Source organism: Siphateles boraxobius, unplaced genomic scaffold, assembly GCF_051911475.1.
Source record: "Siphateles boraxobius isolate OS27281-9 unplaced genomic scaffold, OSU_SipBor_1 46, whole genome shotgun sequence".
Lineage (NCBI taxonomy): Eukaryota > Metazoa > Chordata > Actinopteri > Cypriniformes > Leuciscidae > Siphateles > Siphateles boraxobius.
The window spans coordinates 13,641,620-13,664,188 of record NW_027509097.1 but is presented as its reverse complement, the minus strand read 5'-3'; the positions used below and the strand labels follow the sequence as shown (position 1 = coordinate 13,664,188).

At 41.0% G+C, this 22,569-nt stretch overlaps 1 protein-coding gene across 2 annotated transcripts in view; it reads right to left on the bottom strand.

Annotated features, from left to right (window-relative positions):
- Positions 1 to 237: 237 nt before the first annotated feature.
- mpp7a (MAGUK p55 scaffold protein 7a) overlaps positions 238 to 22,569 on the bottom strand; it is a 214,547-nt gene continuing 192,215 nt past the window's right edge. For both annotated transcript variants that reach the window (XM_077200955.1, XM_077200956.1), the window contains exons 14-17: positions 20,102 to 20,195; positions 16,511 to 16,619; positions 14,392 to 14,535; positions 238 to 2,905 (exon numbers count right to left, since the gene is read on the bottom strand). In XM_077200955.1, the coding sequence (XP_077057070.1) occupies positions 2,726 to 2,905; positions 14,392 to 14,535; positions 16,511 to 16,619; positions 20,102 to 20,195 (527 nt within the window). In that variant the 3' untranslated portion in view covers positions 238 to 2,725. The remainder of the gene's footprint in view (positions 2,906 to 14,391; positions 14,536 to 16,510; positions 16,620 to 20,101; positions 20,196 to 22,569) is intronic.

Genomic DNA, 22,569 nt, shown 5'->3' with positions numbered 1-22,569 from the left:
GGGAGCTGGAGGATTATGGGTCATTGTGTTGGCTACTGGTTTGTTTTGGCATTTCATCAGACAGTGAGATCTCTGTAGCGAGCAAAGCCTGAGCGATGAGTCTGTCACACTGGCCCTTTGTGTCTGAAGACCTGTGAATACTGACATGAATTAACTATTAAAGGAAACATTGGTTATTAATTAAAGAAGTAGGAACAAAAACACTCCCTCTCTTCATGAGAAAAAGGGAAAAGAACATAACTGATTTACATATTTAATGTACATTTGGAGGAGGGGATGTTTTATAACAGCACAGGTTGTAAACTCTTGATCTTCAACAGAACAAAACAATAGATGTACATGAATTGTTGTTTAGATGAGGCTTCCACAAAAATCATCCACTTGGCAGAGGACAGACCGGTATATAGAAGTACATTACTGAAATACAGAAAACAATATTCACTTTGCATATTTCATATTAAGAAAGACTTCAAAGCTTGAAAAAGTTTTGAAGCGGTTTTGTATAGGCAAGTATGAAAAAAAAAAAAACGAGGTAAGTACAAACATAGTGAGTTTAAATGAACAATCTTCAGTGCACCTTGATTTTGAAGGCAAAACTACAGTATTTACAGTATATGGACTGTAGGACTAAATACAGTAACAGTTCATAAAAGATTGACACTGCTTGATTGCAAACCAGAGCTGAAAGAACACAAAACTGAATAAGAAAAAAATGACAACAAAAATATACATGCATTTAGTGGCATATCTTTATGTAAGGCCTTTTCAGACATTAAAAGGATTGTTCACCCAATAAATGACAATTCTGTCATCACTTACTCAGACTCATATTCTTACTAGTGATGATCTGAAATTTAGGTTGTCATTTAGATGAAAACCAAAACAAAAGTTTGGGTAATTAAATTAAACCATAGAACTCAATATGCTCTTTGGTGTGTTGTGTGCTCAGATGATAAATTAAAGCAGTCAAAGTAAAGCTCTTCAAGGGATAGTTCACTCAATTTGAATTCTGTCATCGTTTACTCACCCCTCAAGTTGTTCCGAACCTGTATGAATTTGATGAACACAAAAGAAGATATTTTGAAGAATGTCGGTAACCAAACAGTTGATGGAACCCATTTACTTCCATAGTATAAAAAAAGTCAATAGTTTGGTTGTCGGAAGTCAACGTCAACTGTTTGGTTACCGACATTCTTCAAAATATCTGCTTTTGTGTTCAACAGAAGAAATAAATTCATACAACCTGAGGATGAGTAAATGGTGAATTAGCATTTTTGGGTTAACTATCCTTTTCAGCAATGAGACATCTTTCAACATTAAACAAATTTGACATACTGCTACTTTAGCAACCTTCTTTTTCACAGTGAAGTGTGTCCCCACTGCTAGCCTATCCACATTGTGTGCATGAAAGACACTGACACCGTCTAATTGCATCATCCAAGAAACACTAAACGTCATTGTTTCAATAAAAAATATTTTGGTTGGAACCTATTTTTTTTGTTTCGTTACAAACAAATATTTTCAGTTGTCAAAAATTCAGTGCATCACTAGTTGTTTCAAAATCTGTACAACGTTCTGTCTTCTGTGTAACACACAAGTTAAGGTGGATGGGACTGTTGAGCACCAAAAATGAGAAGGTACCAAAGTCTATCTGACTCATGTCCCATATTCAAAGTCCACTGAACCTATACAGTAAAACCGAATTTTCATTTTTGGGTGAACTATTGTCGTCTGAAATGCCTTGAAACAGTTGAGGTTATCATTTAACAATTTTCTCTGATATTCAAAAGTAGAAGTGCTGCTATTAGACTTCTTAAACACATTTAAGAGCGTCTTGCCTAATCAGCCTAGATGGAGTACATCCCCTATGCGTTTTCCAAGTGCCTGCCCTTAACAACAGGATTGAGATGGAGGGAAAAAGGAAATAAAGAAAGAGAGAGATGAAACTGAAATAAAGGAAATGAAGAGAGAGAGAGAGATGAAACTGAAATGAAGTCAGCTTCTGCACACAGTGGGTTATACATTAATAAAACCCAGAGGCTTTGATTAGCCATGAGCACTTACTAAAAAGACTAAAAAAAAAACTCACAACTGATATTATTTAAAAAATCTCAACTGGGAACAGGCTAAAAAAAGTCAAAAAATATCCAATATATTAATTTTCTATTTAAATAAAATCACTTTGGGGCCCACTGAACATTACATGATGTCTTGCCTATATATACGGTTAATGCTATGCTGATTAAACTAGCTGCAGAGTAACAGCCAAATGGAGTGCAGTGTGCTAAGATCTGAATAAAAATAAAATAATAAACCCTGTACTTTGAGCACAGAAAAATAATAATCATCCATTTGGTTTCTATAAACTAATGTTAAAAATACACCAAGGAGTGGTCAACACCACCATACCACTTGATTGGCAGTTTGAACACTCTTAGCGGCTGCTAAACAATCAGACATTTGCTGACTGCAATTACACCCGTTCAGCTAAATCCACCACGACAAAACAAAGCAAACCTATGCTCTTCCACTTAAGTCCCCAAGAACAGATAAACCTCTTCAGATGTGTTAAGACAACTAACATATTATCCCTGTCACCATTTACAGCCAAAAAAAATAAAAAGAAACAATACAAAGAAATCTTTCACAGTTCTTAAAGTCATTCCCTTCGTTTCCACCCCCCCAAATATGATGCCTTCTTCCTTTGTTCTTTTTGTGCAGCCCCTCAGGAATGAGTCCAGCTGATGGGCACCCAGTGAGTTTCTGTCTCCACTTTCCTGAGCGCCTGCTTGAGCTCGTTGAAGGCAACAGTGAGGTCATCGTTCACAATGACCTTTTCAAAGAGGTGACCATACTGGTTTTCCATCATCTGAGAGGCACTGATCATCTCCTGGAAGTCCTCATCCTAAACAAAAAAAGAACGTTGACTGAATGTGTTTGTTAAGACATGAAATATGCCCCCAAAAAAGTCAGTAACACACTTTCCCACAGTATTCCCAAAAAGAACTTTCATAGATGCCCTAAACATCGACTTAATTAAAAACTATTCTTTTTTGTTTACAATAAAACTGCTTTAGATGCAGAAATGAAAAAATATGCACATGTGATAAAAGATAAAACTATAAACTGATATTTAATTTTCTACTGAGGTGGTGCACAGTTAGGGTTATAGTTTGAGGTCTGGATCTCCAGCAGTTTTGATCACAGGAACAGCAGAGTGAATAAACAGACCTCAATTTTATACCCTGGCATGTGTTTCACATCGATAATTAAAAGCTCCATAAAATGATCAACAATCATTATTCATTAAATATTTTCTGTTCAAAAGAAACTGAAATCACTGAAAAACTGTCAAAATTGACCACCCACCCCCAAATACTTTTTCATGACATTGCATCTTAGTATAGACTAGTTATCTCTGGACTCTATAACATGGCCTTGGACTTTTCTGAGCTTGTGGGTCCTAAATAAGTGTTTATGTGGGCAATCTTGGCATCTGGTGCCAGTCTCCGAGAACATGGCATGGTTTGAGTGGCTTTACCAATATAGACTCAACTTTTACAACATAAAAACATGGGACCCACACAGAGAGATATGATGCTATAAAACATATTGCCATGCTAAAAGAAAATCAGAAGCTTTTGGCCAGGTTTTATGTTTTAAAATGTACTGAGAATCTATTAAGAACACAGTAAATATGGAAATTGGCATTAGCAGACAAGACAACAGCAAGCTAAGCGAAGCCATGACGTATGGCCAGTGTTAGACGCTTCTTCTCCCATTCTCTGATGAACCATTTCCATCTCTTCCCTGATTTTCTCTCTTGATCAAGAGTTAAGATTTAGTCAACATTTCAGTTTGGACACAGAGCTGCTGGCATTCTGAACATTACAGCAGTCTCTCAATCTGACAGTTATTGGCAGAATGCATCAAAAGTCGCTGTTCATTGACTTAGTCATGGCTTTAATAAAGCTCTGGTTGAACGTGGTGGATTAGCTTGTGTTTGGCCTAAATAGTCAAAGGTTTGGCCCAAGGTCTGAACATATCTTTTCTTCATTCTGTCATCAAATACAAACCTCATGCTAATTGAAGTATAACAGATGTTGTGCCTCCAGGGGAGTGTTATTACCAAATCTGATTTGGTTATAACAAAAGGGTTTAAATCTATTTTTCCTCTGCATTTCTTTCCGATTGCTTATTTTCCAGAGGCTCTAATGCAACCTCTCACTCAACATCCTGGTCTTCCGTCTTCGAAAAAAAGGATAATTTCTCCATTACTAAGCTGTCTCTCTCTCTCCCTCTACAGTCAGCATGAGCTCTGCTTATCTCTCAATCCTTGCCGGAAAATCAATTTTTATAGGATCATATAAAGTGCACCTGCCCTTATCATTAAACCCGTTCAAAAAAGGACATCTCTGGGTCGTCAAGAGGTCCTTGATTTTATATTCCCAAAGTAAAGGGACTTAATCTGTGGACTGGGCTGACTTTCACCAAGCACAGTACAAAAAAAAAAAAAAGAGAAAAAATCCTCAAATTTTAGCTTATGTTTCCATTCCTCATTACGTCGATTTAATGCCAGACGATGAAACACTGGTCTTCTACCTCTGATGACATTTTTAGGAAATTTCCAGGTGTTTTGCTACTCCTAAAAAGAGAATGAATGATATTTTGATCTTTTACACAGAAAACTGTGTTAATGTAATACAAGTATTACTAAAATGGAGAACAATAGAGTGAAAGTCTGGATTCACAGAAACAAAGGGATGCCTGTTTTCTTGCACAGAGCCGACGGCTCTGAAGCTCATGACTCTAACAGACGCAGTGTCTATCTCTGAGAAAGAAATACAGCAAAGTCCTGGATAAAATATGGCTGTGACATTTCATCAAACACGATTTGTCTTGCCTATATACTATAATAGGCTGAATGGAAGCCTTTAACACTGTCAGGGTCTATAATCGACTTTTGCTAAATTTTGCCAGCTAGCAGGGGTTTCTTTTACCTTCACTAGTACCCACAATGACCTGTTGAAAGCAGGCAGACAGTTGCTTGGATGGTGCGGACAGCTTTTGGTACAGTTCCTCTGACAACAGAGATAGCCAGCATTCCCTTTGACAACAGCATAATCCTTGAGCTATCTGCGAATTTAAAACTTTAGGGAGTATGGTGTGGTCTAATCACACATTCAGCGGTTTGAATTAATGTGACCAGCATCTATTCAGTTTCAAAGGTGTTGAAATAAAAATAATGAAATATGCTGCTAGTATAAATTTGTTAGCCTGCATATTAGGGCTGCACGATATATCAAAATAAAATTGATATCGGTATTTCACTTAATGAAAGAGTCAAATCGCGAAGGCTGCAATTTAACTAAATTAAATAAGTCCACTGCTGGTTTCAGAGTGAAGCTCGGCACTGTTCATTTACATAAATACTGATCATTAAACAGAGTTTTAGCATATCAGAGTGGCTTGAATGAGCTGCACCCGTGTAAATTTATAGTGCATATATTTTTCCGGCAAAGCAACAAAATAAAAGCGATAGTTTAATGATTGAAAATTAAGAAAAGACTGTTAGAAGCTACAGTTGTAACTGATTTTTTTCTATTATTTTATTAAATCACAATAGAAATCATTATTTCAGTCATTAATATTGAAATCAAAAACAGTGGGAATGTGGCATACGAAAAGTGGAAAGATTTTTTTGTTGCTCTTTTTTGTGGTTTGTGTTTTTGTAAAGTTTTTTGTAAAATTTTTGTAAAGAGTCCCCAAATCGTCCAAACCTTGCAAAATAGAAAAAAAGTATAAAAAAAATGAAATATAGCTGCAAGCAGCCATTATCGGGGCCAAGTGCAAAGACGACGACAAGACATGCCAACATGGCTGGGAGTGTTAGACCAACTGCAGCAAGGAGCAATTAGATACATTTTAAGAGGATTTTTGGCAAATTGCTGAAAAATCATATATAAAGTAACTTAGAAGATGATTTAATGGTTATCACTTTCGACCAATAGGTGGCGCAGCTACGAAATTGATGTGTTGTGGTCAGAGTGAGGTGACAATGACACATACAAAGTTTGGTGTCAATATGTCAAGTCATTGCAGATATAAAGCCTGAATAGTCATTTTGGCATCATACCTCAAATTTGCTGCTTTGGTATACGAAAACGTTTTTATCTATAGAGGGAATGCGTGTGACGTCACCGTCAGCTGGAGTGATTGAGGCCACGCCCACTGAGTGGCAAAAAGACTGAGCGGCAGCATTGGTTTTCAGCGTGAATGCCGTGAAAAACACAAAAAACACATCTAAAACGGAAACGAGCTTTGCGATTGACTTTACAACTACATTTGACAAGAAATCTGAGGTATATTTTTACAGACTGCCGAAAGCTACAGAACAGAGAAGCAAATAGATCACTGCAATTCATAGAAACAACTTGACTCCAGGCAGAGAAAAATGGATTAGCAGTTATCATTGAGCACGTTTACATGCACACCAGTAAGCTGATAACTCACAAATATCAGCTTATTGAAATAACCACAGTGGTGTAGTCTACTTTTTTGTAGTGAGTATACTGTGATATACCAGCCCATTTGTTATGTCGGTTGATGTTAAATAAAGCTTGCAACATGTCAGCGGGAAACTTACAGCTTGTATATTATCCTCTCATGCAGTAACAGATAGCGTTTTGACTGAACCACTTTTACTTCTGCACGAGATGAGAGGACATTTTATAATGTTCTGGGTCATGAAAGAGTCTGCATTTGTGATATATTTCCTTTTTCCTTTCCTGCAAAACGCTCACTCTGTCTGGATGTGTTTAAATCTGCAATAAGGATCCGTTTCTGTCACATTTCACACATGCGCACTTCAATAAGCCGACAGAAAGCAGGTTAATGCGTTTACTTAATGCGAAATCCGAGTAAGAGGCATAAAACTACCTGTGTCGACCGGTTTATACTTAAGCCGGTTATGACCCTATACTCCGATAAAAGAAAACGGGTTTTCGCGTTTACATGACCACATGCGTTGTCGGCTTATTACGCATAATCAGATCTTTTTTAAATAAACTGACAAAAAAACTATAGGCTACAAGTTTTAGGGCTGGACGATATGATTATAGCCTATATATAACATTGATATAGTGATTACCTGGATTTAGATCTACCTATATTGTATTTATATAAAGCCTTCACAGGCAAATTTGCTTCACATATTTCCCCGGCGTCGAAATCAGGCACATATAAATGTCAGGAAACACGATGGCTGCATGTCAATATCCATGGATCACTGGACCTTTGGTAGGCCTAAGTTGTAAGGAACACTTATATCGAGTCCAACCATCGTTTGTTTTACTCTCGTTTCCGAAGTTTCCCCTATTAAATCCAGTCATGCAGCAGGTCTTTTGCCACTCAGTCCGGCTGAGGGGGCGTTCCGTCTGGATCGGTCTAACGGTTTCAAAGATATTGGCAAATGTTTTTTAAGCGTTTTTTAAATCACAACGTTAGACAAACCGTAAGGCAAAACCTAGCATGGGTGGTATCGTTGGACTCGGCAAGGATTCAGAAACCGAACGAGATGACACCCGTGAAAACCAGTCAACAACACCCAGAGTTATACGCATTCGAAAATGTAATTTTGCCTCTAGGCGGCGCTGGTTCGAAACTTCTCAGGCTCCTTCAGGGCATCATACAGATGACCCATACCGAGTTTCGTAATGATACGTTCATGCGTTCAGAAAATACAGCATTTTGGTACAAAATTCAAAATGGCCGACGGTTAAATTGGTCAATATGGGTAAATTGGATATTGACTCGGCATGACGTCCTGAATCTAACGATACCATGGAGTGGAGTTCGAAAAAGTAGTTTTTTGGAGACAAAATGGCGGAAAAAAATTCATGACGGAAAATGACGTCATAGGGTGCAATCGAATTGTCTTGATCCAAGGAATCAGTGGGAAAAATATTTTGTTTCTAGCCCTTATGGTTCTAAAGTTATTAACATAAACATGATTAAAACTTTGGACAGTTGGTGGCGCTAGTGGGATTGATTTAGAGACTCCAAATTTGCTATGATGACAGTTCAGACTGTCCTCTATCTGCGTGCCAAATATCATAACTTTCGTCGAAGAAGAACAACAACAACAAGAACAACAACAGATACAATAGGTGCTTGGTCCCTAAGAATGATTCTATGCAGATGCACTCCAATGTCAGTTGTTGTGCAGTCCTACTGTGTAACATATGTGTTACACTACAGTAGCGTTTTTCAACGGGGGCGGTACTAGGGGGCGGTGTGAACGAGACACCAGAGAGGGGGGCGCTCAGGCACAAATGGTGGGCGTTACTCACTGTTATTCACCAAAAACTTTTAAGCCTCTGAAAACACATACAATGCTCCTTTGAATGTAAAACAAAATGATGTCTGTGCAAATGAATGAATTAATATTTAAATGTTGTTAGTAGCCCACTCAGACTTGTCTGACTAGTTACCGGCAAATGATCTCCATAGCAACGGCTAAATACAAATGCCGCAGCCGGCAGCTGTCAGAGAGGTAGAAAAAAACGCCGCTGAGGACTTTGACAGCAGCCTCCGAACTCTGCTTCGCGGTTTAAGATAAGATAAATGTGTCCAATCAAAATCCACACAAGCTTCGCGGTTTAAGATTAATGTGTCCAATCAAAATGCACACAAGCTGAGTACATTATATTTGGCTTTATTCCCACACCCACGAACATCCAGCTCCTGATGTGCCTGCTTTGCCAGCAGGTTTTTTCTAACGAGGCAATGAAACCATCTCGTCGAAAGGAGCATCTAACTAAAATTCATCCCCGATAAGGCATCCAAGGATGCTGCATATTTCCAGGACTTCAAGGAGCAACTTTCAAAAAAGTTGCTTTTCCGACGTCATACCTTGTTGAGCATGGGTTCAGTCCAGCTTTGCACATGCAGACAAAGTACCGCAGCCGTCTCAATTTGGTTACCCCAACCGAGAAGTACACAGCACTCAAAGCCCACCTGTTGAAAATGTTCCGACTGTCGGACGCTGAGAGAGCCGGCAGGCTTTTCTCCCTTCAAGGACTGGGTGACAGCAAACCGTCCGAGCTCATGGACCGTATGCTGGATCTTTTCGGCGAGCACAGACCTGATTTCTGTTCATCCAGATTTTCCCACGTCAGCTGCCTCCACAAGTGAGAGCTGCATTAGCCAACACCACAATCACTGACTGTCGGAGACTGGCCTGAGGATGCTGATAAATTTTTCCTGGCCAGTCAGGGTCATTGTGCGGACGTGCTTTTTCCCACGCACATCGCTTCAGTGACACGTGACGACTCTACCTTCATCGCGGCAACCACTTCTCGGCGGCAGCTGTCTTCTGGCCCACAACAACCTTCAGGCCTATTTTTCTACCATGTAAAGTTTGGAACCAAGGCTAACAATTGTCACTTACACTGCAGTTTCGGCGGGTCTGGAAATGCCAGGGCCGGCGCTCAGTAGTGGCAATGAGCGTCGGACGAGTAGGCAGGCTGCTTTTCATCCACGATAGCATTTCTGGACGGCGTTTTCTGTGCGACACAGGAGCGGCCTGTCTGCATCCCGTTTGGACATGGTGACCGACAGCCATGGCCCACCTATGGAAGCTGCCAATGGTAGCCCCATCCGCACATATGGAACGAGGTACTTCGAATTGTGTTTAGGAGGACAGCACTTCAGCTGGAACTTTGTTACAGCAAAGGTTGCCGTTCCCCTTCTCAGCGCTGATTTTTTGGGTGCACATGGACTGTTGGTGGATGTAAAGAATCGCCGTCTGATTGACGCCGTCATGTTTTGCTCTTATACATGCACGCTCAGCGGGACCGACTCCATACGACTGTCTAGCATGCTTTAAGCTTCTGATGATTTCCATCGTCTGCTTGCCAGTTTCCCAGCCCTCACTCAGCCCACTTTCTCTGCATCTACCGTGAAGCATGGTGTGGAGCACCATCTCGCCACTACTGGTCCACCCGTCTACGCCCCCGCTCGGTGCCTCGAGCCAACCAAGCTTGCCGTTGCAAAGGCTGAGTTTGTGAACATGGGACGCCTGGAAATAGTCTGCAGATCCGACAGCCCATAGGCATCGCCCCTCCACATCGTCCCCAAACCTAGTGGTGGCTGGTGCCCGTGTGGCGACTACTGGCGGCTTAATGAGGCAAGGGCGCCTGACCGATACCCAGTCCCGAACATACAGGATTTTTCAGCACACCTGTCTGGCAAGATGATTTTTTCCAAGGTGGACCTTGTTCGTGGATATCATCAGGTGCCCGTACATTCACTGGACATTCCCAAAAGGGCAGTGATCACGCACTTTGGTGTGTTTGAGTTCCTGCGCATGCCGTTCGGCCTTAAAAACGCCGCCCAATCTTTTCAACTCCTCATGGACTCTGTTTTGTGGCAGTCATGGCCTAATGGTAACAGAGTTGGACTGGTGACCCAAAGGTTTCTGGTTCGATTCCAGTACCAGCAGGAATATGACTGAGCTGTCCTTGAGCAAGGCACCTCACCCCCAATCGCTCCCCGGGCGCCACTCAAGGCTGCCCGTTGCTCTGGGTGTGTGTATCCACGTTTGCAGTGTGTGTGTTCACTACTCACTACTCTGCTCCTAATGTGTGTGCACTTACTTGGATGGGTTAAATGCAGAGGTCAAATTCCAAGTATGGGTTACTATACTTGGCCATCACGTGTCACTTGCACTTTTTCACTTTCACATTCTAGTAGCGAGCACGCCCAAGTCTCAGCACATGGTGCACCTCAGAACCTGTTTTGAGCGGCTCAGCCAACATGGATTAATTGTCAACCCCGGCAAGTGCCAGTTCGGCCTCTCCACCATTGACTTCCTAGGACACAGAGTCACTAAGGTGGAGGCGGTCACATAGTTCCCACGCCCGCTCACTGTTAAATCCCTGCAGGAGTTCCTCGGCATGGTGAATTTTTACCACCGCTTCATCCCTCGAGCCGCTCAGCTCATGCGGCCTTTGCACGAGGCCTTGAAAGGTAAACCAAAGCACGTTGTGGACTGGACTGAGAGTAGAGACAGGGCTTTTGCCGCCACTAAGGCAGGCCTAGCGAACACCACCATGCTGGCACATCCTTCTCCAACAGCCCCCATCGCCATTACCTCGGATGTCTCGGACTATGCTGTCGGTGCTGTCTATGAGCAGTGGGTAGGAGGGGCCTGGCAGCCGCTGGCTTTCTTTAGCCATCAGCTGCGCCGCTGTAAGCAGAAGTACAGCCCTTTCGACCGGGAGCTGCTGGGTCTCTACCTAGCCATCCGACACTTTCGTTCCCTGCTGGAAGGCCGACAGTTCACTGCATTTGTGGACCACAAGCCGTTGACTTTTGCCATGGCCAAGGTGGCTGAACCGTGGTCCGCCCGCCAGTAACGTCATCTGTCCTACATTTCAGAGTTCACCACGGACTTGCAGCACGTTGCCGGTAATACCAACCACGTGGCGGACTGCCTATCACGGGCTGTGGCTGGGGCAGTCCACCTGGGTTTGGATTACAACCGTATGGCGGCCGCTCAGGCCACAGACCCAGACGTGCAACTCCTGAGGACCTCTACTACAGCGCTGCAGATCGAGGATGAGATTTTTGCCGATGCCGGCACCACGCTCCTGAGAGACATCTCCACAGGTGGTCCTCGGCCAGTCGTTCCCTCGGGATGGAGATGACAAGTTTTTGATGCCATCTATGGTCTCTCCCACCCAGGTTCGAAAGTGTCACAGAGACTGGTTGCAGGAAAGTTTGTTTGGCACTGCCTCAAGGACGTTAGAGATTGGACTAACATCTGTGTTGAGTGCCAAAGTGCCAAAGTCCACCGCCACACTAAAGCCCAGTCGTTCCCAGTTCCAGAGACACGTTTTGACCATGTAAACGTGTACCTGGTCGGTCCTCTACCCTCCTCTCACAGTTTCACAAATTTGTTCACCATGGTTGACAGGACCACCCGCTGGCCCGAGGCTGTGCCTTTGACGTCAGTGGCATCTGTCGAGATGACACGGGCATTTAATGGCACCTGGGTTGCCCGTTTCGGCACTCTTTCGGACATATCCTCTGTCCAAGGCGCACATTCACGTCTGAGCCGCGGGACGCTGTCACACAGATTCTCGGAGTGAAACTCCGAACGCATATCACCCACAGGCAAACGGACTCTGTGAACGTTTTCATAGGTCATGAAGGCTGCCCTGCGTGCCAGCCTCAAAGACAGCAACTGGGTCGACAAGCTCCCGTGGGTGATGCTGGGCATCAGGACTGTGCCAAAGGAGGACCTTCAGTCCTCATCCCCGGAGCTTGTTTATGGACAGCCATTGCCGGTACTGAGGGAGTTTGTCCCTAGTGCCACGGTTCCCTGGTCTGCTACTTTCCAACGGTCTACTCTACTGGACAATGCAAGGCTTTTCGCACCTGTCCCTACTTTCCATCACGGCCTCCCTCAGTCACACATCACCGCTGGACTTCAGACGGCTGACTAGGTTTTCATTCGCCACAATGCCCATAGGGGACCGCTTCGTCCGCCCTATGAGGGCCTATTCCGTGTTCTGGAGACGGGGGACAAACAATTTGTGGTGGACAAAGGCGGCAAACCGGAGCGATTCTCTATCGACCGCCTCAAACCAACCCCCACGCCGCGGACGGCCTCCTGCTCTGCCTCCACCCCTTGCTCCCAAGCCTCCTACACGCCATGCCCCACACCCGGGTCCTGACGGGACACCGGCTGCAGTGGAGTCTTCTCAACCTACAGTATAGCACAGCCGTTGTGGTCGGTTGATACGCCCATCTCCCCGTTGTCGTGTGTAGTGACTGTGACATACATAATTCAAATTTGTGTTAAGTGTAGTTCTATACATTGTTGGTGATAAATGCGGTACTTAGTTCTTAGCGTTTTTCCTCATTACTGTTCAGGGATCGTGGTCCCTTTAAATGTTCTTTATGCGTGATGACGTGAGACGCTTGTCAGCGCCATTTGTTTTTCAGTAGTTTTTCCTACTAAAATAAATGACAATTATTTGTTTGCTCAATGTGAGAAGTTGTCTCTTGCAATTTACCACAATTTCCACACCAAACAAGATTCAAAGTTGAAACAGTTTTAAACTTTGAAATTTTGCTGTTTTCATGAATACAAAAGTTGGATGACCCTCCCTCTAGACTAAAAAAATCTGGATGACCCTCCCCTCATCAAAGAATAAAAAGACATGACCCTCCGACATATTTTCATATTTTGACATTTTCCTCCGGTGGTCCATTACATAAATACCGAACGGACCCCTAGTGTGTGTGTAATGTGTAATGATCCTCTTAACCCTAGTGTGTAATATATATATATATATATATATTACACACTAAGGTTAAGAGGATCATGCAGAGGTCAGGGGGCGTTTGTTCAAAACAGCGTTGAGAACCACTGCACTACAGCCTGGAAGAGCTACATCAGCAACATGGTGTGCACGTGTATGAAATCATTTATATTTTGGCTGTTGCTTCTATGAAATCATAATGGATAAACAGACCAAAGCTGCTGTGTGAAAATTAGCATTCAGTTGAATGAGCACGGAATTTCTGTGCAGAATTAGCTACCATTCCTGATCTGTGTGGTGCAAAAGACGAAAAAAAGAGTACATTGCGTTTGGACACTTGTTGAGTCAATGGGTTGACAGGTGAGCACGTTCGGAGCTCCTAAACGCATTTGACAGTCTTCGACACGGAACGTCTCTGTGGTGACAATCGGCATCAAGCCATCTCGGCGTGTGGTGGAGTCAGGTTCCAGGGTCACTTATTCGCGTGCTTGTTCCCGGTGCAGACTAACAGCGAGATACATAGGCAAGAGCTGAACTCTGGGAAAGTCATTAGATACCCCGCATATTTACACCATATCTCTCACACACGGCAGCAAAAGGTAAGGCTCTGGTGTACGTGTTAATTGATTTCATGTGTTTTTCTTTGAGTGCAGTCATACAGGTGCAGTGTGAGCTCACGGGTCTCATATCAGGTTACCGCTCAGGGGACCGGTTACTCATACACACACACACACACACACACACACACACACACACACACACACACACACACACACACACACACACACACACACACACACACACTTGAGCACTAACCCAACAAATGTTTGCTTGGTCCAAGAGGAAAATGACAATAATAAACGATGTGGATGTTGCCTGCCAGGAAGTGATGAAATTATTTCTTATTTCACCAAGAACTATGTGATAGTGGAACAAAAACTGTAAATGCAACCTAAAACATACAATGACTTGCTGAAAGAGAAAATAGATTCCATCAGGATGAGAGAGGATGATAGATGGACAGATTAAAGTTCAAACTGTGTGTGGCATGCATTACCGAAAAGGGTTTGGATGAGTTCTTATCTTCTTTGCCTGAGATGACTTTTGCATTCCTCCTGGTCTCTCTCAAACGCTCGATAGATGGAGGCTTCACAAACACCACGTAGGGCTTAAACTCGGCCGTGCGAAGATGTTTTAGCGTCTGATGGAGAGAGAATGTGAAAAAAGAGGGAGAAAGATAAAGAGAGCAATTGAACCGCAGTCATTAAAGCAGCATCACTCATGCCATCATGATTTAGTTTGACACTGATACTTCTGAACATTATTGCTGTTAGTCACTGTTACATTTTGACAGAAAACAGAGCAGCTGATTCACACTGAGCTCAACTGATCTGACTCCATGAGTGAAAATAAAGCACCCCGGTCTGACACATTACACTTCAGGTAGTCGAGATCCTCATGCTCAAAATAATCAGATCATTGAACTTTACCACACATTTCTGTGGAGGTTTTTCAACTGACTGAATGAATTACTAGATTTTTCAAGGTTTACCATAAGCTAGTTTTTCACCATAATTGTTCTTCCTTCTTTCCAGCCCTAGAATTAAACGGGCTGTTGCTGCCACAGTACATTTAAAAGGAAAGTTAATTAAAATAATTCAAATGTCGACATCATTTACTCACCTTCTTATTGTTTCAAATGAAAGCAGACAAATGCCTAGGGCCTTTTTTTGAAGCTATATGATGCAGCATATTTTAATTTAGTTTTGTTGCTATAGTTTCACATTTAAACCTCGAGAAAAAAAAATACTTTGTATATGCATAACTCTGCAAAATATTCTCTGGTTGATTTGTAGTTGATTGCTTTGAATTGTAGATTTTCTGGGTCCATCTTACAAATGTCAAAATGGAGAGCTATTCAATAGCTCTCCATTTTTTTCCCATTTGGTTGCTGTTATTTAACCCTAAATAACAGCATAAGGGTTTGGACCAACATCTTGACCATGTTTATAATTTAATTTATTATTTTCAAAAAGCATCTTTCTCAATTGAAAGTGTAGGCGCCATTGAGATGACTGTGTAGGCGCCATTGAGATGAATGGGAATGCTAACAGATACAGCTCTCTTCAGGTATTGTAGACTTCCTTGGTGATACCACATCTGTATGACATATAAATCAATAAAGAGACAAGAGATATAGGAAAGAACCAGAGGACAAGAACCAGATGACAATGGCTTGACTTTAAGACCTTTTTAAGAGCAAGTAAAGCAAATTGAAGGATTAAATCAAAGGGAACACAATATTGGTAGCTTTTTAATTAATTTTACAAAAAAATAAATAAATTAAATAGCTTGAATGCCTCTGCTCCCCTCTGCTTCCAGTAGACTTTTACTGTACCTCCTGATTGCACTAAAACAAGGTGATGTTCTTCCTCAGTAGTTGTGTCTTGTTTCCCAGTGCAAGTGTCTAAAGATTCTTAAATCAAGATACATTTACTTGAGATGCAAAACAACAAAAAACGAAGTGAGTTTATGATTAAAACAAAAATAAACAAGAACAAATATCTGAGATATTCAAAGTATAAACTTACTTTCTGCTCTGATTTAAGAGCTTTATAAGGCCTTAATTTGTGTAAGGGTAAATTAAGACCTTTTTAAGACCCACAGAAACAATGATAATACAGATAACCATGATGTCATTGCCTCATTCTCTCTCACTACTCCAAAAGAGAAGCCAGGCTCAGACCACCAAAGTAAGATGTGAGACAGAGGTGACGGGTCTTTCACTGGCTTTGCTGTGGACATTGATACAGTTCTGCCAAGACTCAACCCATCCTCTTTTTACTACTACTCTCTCACCCTGACACCAAGCTTGAGGACATTTTCAAACATGGGACAATTAGTAGAGACAATATTAGATCTGTTAAGATAAAAAGGAAGAGTGCAGAGAGAGAGAGAGAGAGAGAGAGAGAGAGAGAGAGAGAGAGAGAGAGAGAGAGAGAGAGAGAGAGAGAGAGAGAGAGAGAGAGAGAGAGCTCAGAAAAGATCCAGTAGGAATAGTGTGGAATGTCACACCTGTGAAAGGGGGGGAAATAAATCTGGAAAAGAGACTGAAGAATGGAGTGACGCAGAGGGAGGTAAAACAGTGAGGTAGAATGTGTATCCGAGAAACTCACATGTGGCTGTACGTCAAGAAGGCACACCTTGTTCTTAGACAGGACTGAACGTACAGAGTCGACGCTCGTCCCATAGTAATTTCCCTTATACTCTCCTTGTTCAATAAACCTGTGGCATAGAAAATGACAAAAAGAACAGGATGGGTTTGACGTAATGATTATTGCCTCTAAATTTATCTACGTGAATCTACGGACCCTAAAATATAAAGAGAAGCCAATGGACAGGATAATGACAGGAAACACAACCCATTATTTACTCCCAAGCCTCTCCTGATGCTTTCAGTGAAAAAGGCTGCTCAGACATGCACGGTGTGTTCATCTCTTGCATTCTTCCCCACATGGCAATTCCAGACAGTCTGACACAAGGCTCTTTTAAATAATCTTCTATGTTACAGTTTAAATCTAAAACATCTGTTTCCTTGCAGCACAGGCAGGCTTAAATGCCAAATGCAAGAGTTACTTGACTTTCTGAGAAGAAAAAAGGTAAACAAACACTTTTCCACTATTTAATCTGCCTGTCGTTCAATCCAATCACTTGATTCTTCTCTGATCACAGAACAACGACATGTATTTTTAGGACATCCGTAAAGCAGAGAAATTTGTTAGGATGTGGAAAGTATTCCAGAAGAACAACTGAGTCTTACAGCAGCAGGGTGTCGTAATATTTCGTGCATAGTGAAAATTTGGTTTTGTGACACACGTGACTAAACTTACCATTATTGAAACTGGTAAAATGTTCTATATACTGTATGTACAGCTGTCTTTATCTTTCCCCAAGTATCAATCCAAATGTCAACAAGTCTTTGAAGTGAAGGCTATAAACGCACTCACACTTTTGGACCCATGTGGTCTAACAGCAACCTGTGATTGGGTTATCATATTTAGAAGCTAACGTGACTCCTTGCCACTTTTCGAGTTGACATGTTTTAAAAGCCTGTACACTCTTTCATTGAAGCCATTTTTTGATGGTGAGCAAGGTTAATTTTGTTGGGTGCTAAGAGGTGGTTTGCTGGTGTTAATGTGACATGTAGGGTTACCAAGAATTCTCAAAGTGCCTTTATTTGAGCATTAATTTGAAGGCAGATGTGCTTAAACAGAACTGTTGTGTTGTGGCGTTTGTTGTCATGATGTTGTGCGTGTATTGATGGTGGGGTGGAGGCTGCTTCTGAGGTTTTTGGGTTCATTTAGGCTCTGTTTTTAGCCCTAAGCAGGGTTTTCCTTGGGAATACCAAGGTCATGTTTGCATATGAGAGTGGACATTTTCCCACTGGAAGGCAGAATAAATCATTTAAACAATTAAATTAAATTTAAATTCATTTAAACCATTTTCAGGAAAAGTTAAAATTTGATAACTTTAAAATTGTCATGTGGTGTAATTAACTAACATAAAGTAGCATTTTTCTTTGTTGGTTTCACATGGTTTTTCGTAACGTATATTCATGCGTTGGTTTTATAATGTTTTCAAAATCGTTCAAACCAGTTTCAAGAAAAGCTAAAACATAAAACCTGTTAATAAATTTTTTTAAATAAAATAACATTTGCCTAGAATTCTCAACACCTCTTACTACCATCAAAAAATATATATAAAAATATTTTAATGTAAAACTTTTTTTTATCATAAAAATTATCACAACATTCTACAAAATGTTGTAAAAAAAAAATTCCTAAAAAACATTAGATAAGTTTTTCTTTCTTCGTTATGATATAAAAAAATCTAAATTCATTTTAAAATAAAATTGAAATAAAAATCAATGTACAATTGTACAATGTACAATGTACAAAAATCAATGTACAATTGTATGCATGTCTTTTAATTTATTTTTAAAGGGGTCATGACATTTTATTTTAATATGTTCCTTTTTAAAAAATTACTTTCAACCTTCATTTAGACCCTATGTCTGAAATTACCCGTATTTAAGGTGCGGCTCCTTTAATGCTGTTCAGTAAATGGCCACTGTTATTGTAGTATCAGTATTAACGCCCACTCGCTATTTCACGCGAGTAAGTGCAATACTGCAAAATGCTCTGAACAAACATAATTCTCTGACGTGATCCGGGATGCCATTCAATTAAGCCATCCACCTGTTTCCAACGCTGGGATCCTTCTGAAGTCTGTACAGAGACGCAAACGAGCGGTTTAAACTGGAACTTTCACTCTTCTATTTGTCCTGCTGTCGACAGACTCAAGTGCGTGGAGTATGTCAGAAACTGAGCGCGTATCTGTGTACTGTAACCAGTGTAGACAGCGTCAGTGATTATAATAAATATTTGCTTTTGGCACAACCTGATGCTCAGTGTAGGCAAATGTCAGCTGTTAAGCAACTGGATGCCAGTGGGAGGGTTCTATGGTGCGACGATGTATAATTGTTTTGTTTATTTATTTCATTTTTATTTTAAAAGGGACAATGCACATTAATTAACACGAGCACTTAAGTCCATCATGTAAATGTGCGGGATTTAGCCATACAGGCTAATTTTCATCAGCTTAAATGTCCTCCTCGATGAAAATATAACTATGAAACTTGCAGGATGTTTTAACAAAGAACGCTTATATATCAAAAGATCAAGGCAAATTTGATTTCTCATGCCATAACCCCTTTACATAATGGATCCAGACAAAAAAACAAGAAAAAAAAAGAGCAACGCCAATTTAAAGTCAAACTAGACCAAGAACCAAAAAAGGAAAAGAAGAGAAAATGCTGACAAAATAGGAAAATGAGTGTTTCTAGCCCTCTTGCAGTGCCTCGTGCACACCTGCTTGATCCTGCTCGTTCTCAACTCTCTTCTCCACATTGATAATTGTGGTTTACTCATGCTGATGTTCATTTCACCACAGAACAAGCCACCACATGGTTTTTTCCACCACAAGACAGTTAAGACGCCCGGTTTGCTGGCGAAGTGACATTCTATATGCGTTCCTGTTGTGTTGTTTTATCCTCTGATGAGGGGCTGCAGAAAAACATTCATCACCAGGCCATGCATACAAATATGAGCTTACCAACCACTGGGAAAAAGGGAGTCTGATTCCCCCTCTCTCGCGGGCACTCACAGAAACAGACCACCTGTCAACACCCTCTCACTCTCGCTTACAGAGAAGGGATCTGAGCCCACATCATGCTGCTACACAAGTAGCACACACTCGCATACACAATTTGCTTGAAGGAAATGGAGTGGAAAAATGAAAAGAATAGTGGGCAGCTGAAAGGCAAAACTGGTGAATGTTTGCCATATCGTCTGAGACAGACGACATCAGTGAAAACTGTTGTATAGTGTTTTGACTCGGGTGCTGATTTACTTAAGTTCAGTAAGGGCTCTAGATGATGTGTTGAATACTAACTGGCCACGGAGGCTCCGTCTCTCAGATTTATATCTCTCTCACTGTTGAGTGTTTGTGTCAGGGTTACGGTTGACATGATTACAATCCTGAGAATAAAGGAAGCAGTCCAGCGATCTCCACGGTAAACTTTCACATCCCCAATCCAAATCACAGCAGAAATATTCATATGCTCAATCCAAACAATACACAGTAGTGTTTCGATCGAAGCAAGACAAAAAAGAAAAGAAAAAAGATTGTGTTGTAGCGTGACTTACTTGTTGTTCTGAATGTCTGCCTCAAAAAGGTGCTTGGAGATAAAATGATACTCCACTCCATCGTTTTCCTGATGTCTCTTCGATCGAGAGGTGTCTGTAAAAGATAAGGCGTAGTGAAGAGAAAGCACTTTTACATTGGGAAATGACACCTCTTATCTTAAAAAATCATTTGAAATCTTAAATGGCTACAGAGATTTTGGGATCTCAGTTGGTTTAGTGTAGTTTCACACTTAAGGCTGGAATACACTACATGACTTGTTAAATCTGAAAAGATTTTTAAAAACACACATTGCTAGGACACACATGACAAATGGAAACAGTGTGTTCTAAAACTGGCTCAAAATATCAAACTTGTTTGCTATACTCCAACTGGATAGAATCATGGTCTGAAAAAAAAAAAGGCTAGCGATTTTCTGTGAAATTAATTTGGTCAACTGAAATCTGAAGACAGAGTCTGACTTTCGACAACTAGCGTCAACTCATCCAGACTGTAAATCGGAAAAAAGTTGTGTAGTGTATTCTTTACAAAACTTAAACCTACAGCACACCGACAGAACAAGAGATCTAGTACGGTTTTAGTATTTTCAACTCTCGTTTTAACATAAATGTAACAGCATTAGTGCTGGAAATCTGAGCAAATCAATTCTGAATCACAAGCATTTGATTCAGAACAGTAAAAAAATAATTAAAAGAATTGGCTAAATTTCCAGAAGACACAATTGTTATCAAATCAGATTACACTGGTCACATTGTACAGGATGTTCTACAAGGAGCTCACAAGGACTAGGACGACAACCTTCTAACTTGGTACAGTACATTATGAACATATTAATTAAAAAAATTGTCAAGAGGGCCCAAACTATGCAGCTGAGTAAATTCATAGACATTGGCACGACAGGAAGCGCTTTAGAGATACATTTTCACACAGCCACTAAAAATAGGCATAAAAGCTCAATCACAGATTTTTAACAATTGCTTTGGAATCTTTTAAATGAAGAATGCGATTAATTGGGGAAAACTTAATTTTTACCCAGCCCTAAATGGCATTAGATACTTTGTCCCTGAATGGACAGAAAGAAAAAAGAAAAAGAAAAACCCAGCAGTGTTTCTTAGATCACTGTGTTGGAATAAGTTAGTGGTTGAAGGTGCTTCAAGAAGAACATGTGAAGAAACGTTCATTACAGACATTTCCTTGATTAAAGGGAGTTCCCCATGGGCACTTTATTTCCTACTTAATTTTATTTAAAATAAACCACTGGTCTGACGCCACACCCACCCTGTCTGTCTTGGCTCAACTCACCACAAGGCTTCTAAAGGCCAGTGTGAGTGTAACGCTGCTCGTAAAGCCCCAGGAGCACATGGTACAGTACCAGCACTGAGTTTACTCTGTCCCTCATTAAGCCCTGCTCCTGCTTTCAGCTGCTTATAAACTCCCGTCTTTAAATCACACGGCGCGTGCCAGTCCAGCCAGCACGGCTCCGGCGGGTACAGCCAGGGTCAAAGTTTGCCATGCAGAGACACACAGCGGTGTGTTTAACGAGTGTCGGGGAGGTCAAAGGTCGCTGTAGAACACACCTCTGACAAATAGTCTGCAAGCCGCCAGCAGCTCCAAAACAAACTATTAAACTTTATCACCATTCCAACTCGCCTTGTTCCAGGTTTTTTCTTCCCCTGCTTTTTCCTTCTGCTTTTTCAAGCAAATCTATCGCTCTATCTAGTTGTCATGTATTGGTGATTTTTCTGAATTCTTTTTATGCATACTTTTATATAAAAGTGACAGTAAAGACATTTATAATATCACAAAAGATTTCTGTTTTAATCAAATACTGTTCCGTTGAACTTTCTATTTATTAAAGAATCCAAAAAAAGGTAACAGTATCCACAAAAATATTAAGCAGCACAGCCGTTTTCATCTGTGATAAGAAATGTTTCTTGAGCACCAAATCAGATTCTTACAATAATTTCTGAAGGATCATATAGATAAAGACAGAGAGAGATGAGGGGAAATGTATGGGTTGGGTGGGATTGGAGTAAATTATTAGTTAACCTCAACCCATCACATATTTGATGAAGAGGCATCCCCCTCCCATGATGACAGCCCACCGCAGACATAAGATAACATGTTATTATACCTCCAACTGCTGGTGCTCACAAAACAAAGAAAAAAAGTCACTCCCCTTGTACTGCTGAAAGAAATAGAATACATTTCATCTGGCATTAGCTCTGTGGCATAGGAAATGTTTTTGGTGTGGCAAAATAATTTGAATTTCATTCTAAGATCATGGAAAATAGCAGTAAAGGCTGGAGAGGAGACAAAATGTTCAAGTGCTCCCAAATAATCGTATTCAACAATCTTGCTAGTGTTGCTGCTACGGCTGGTTTGTGTTTTAAAAGACCCAATTGTTGAAAATGTGAAGCAATCACTCATGTTGGGCTTCTTTAGACAAATTAAATTGAAAAGATATTTA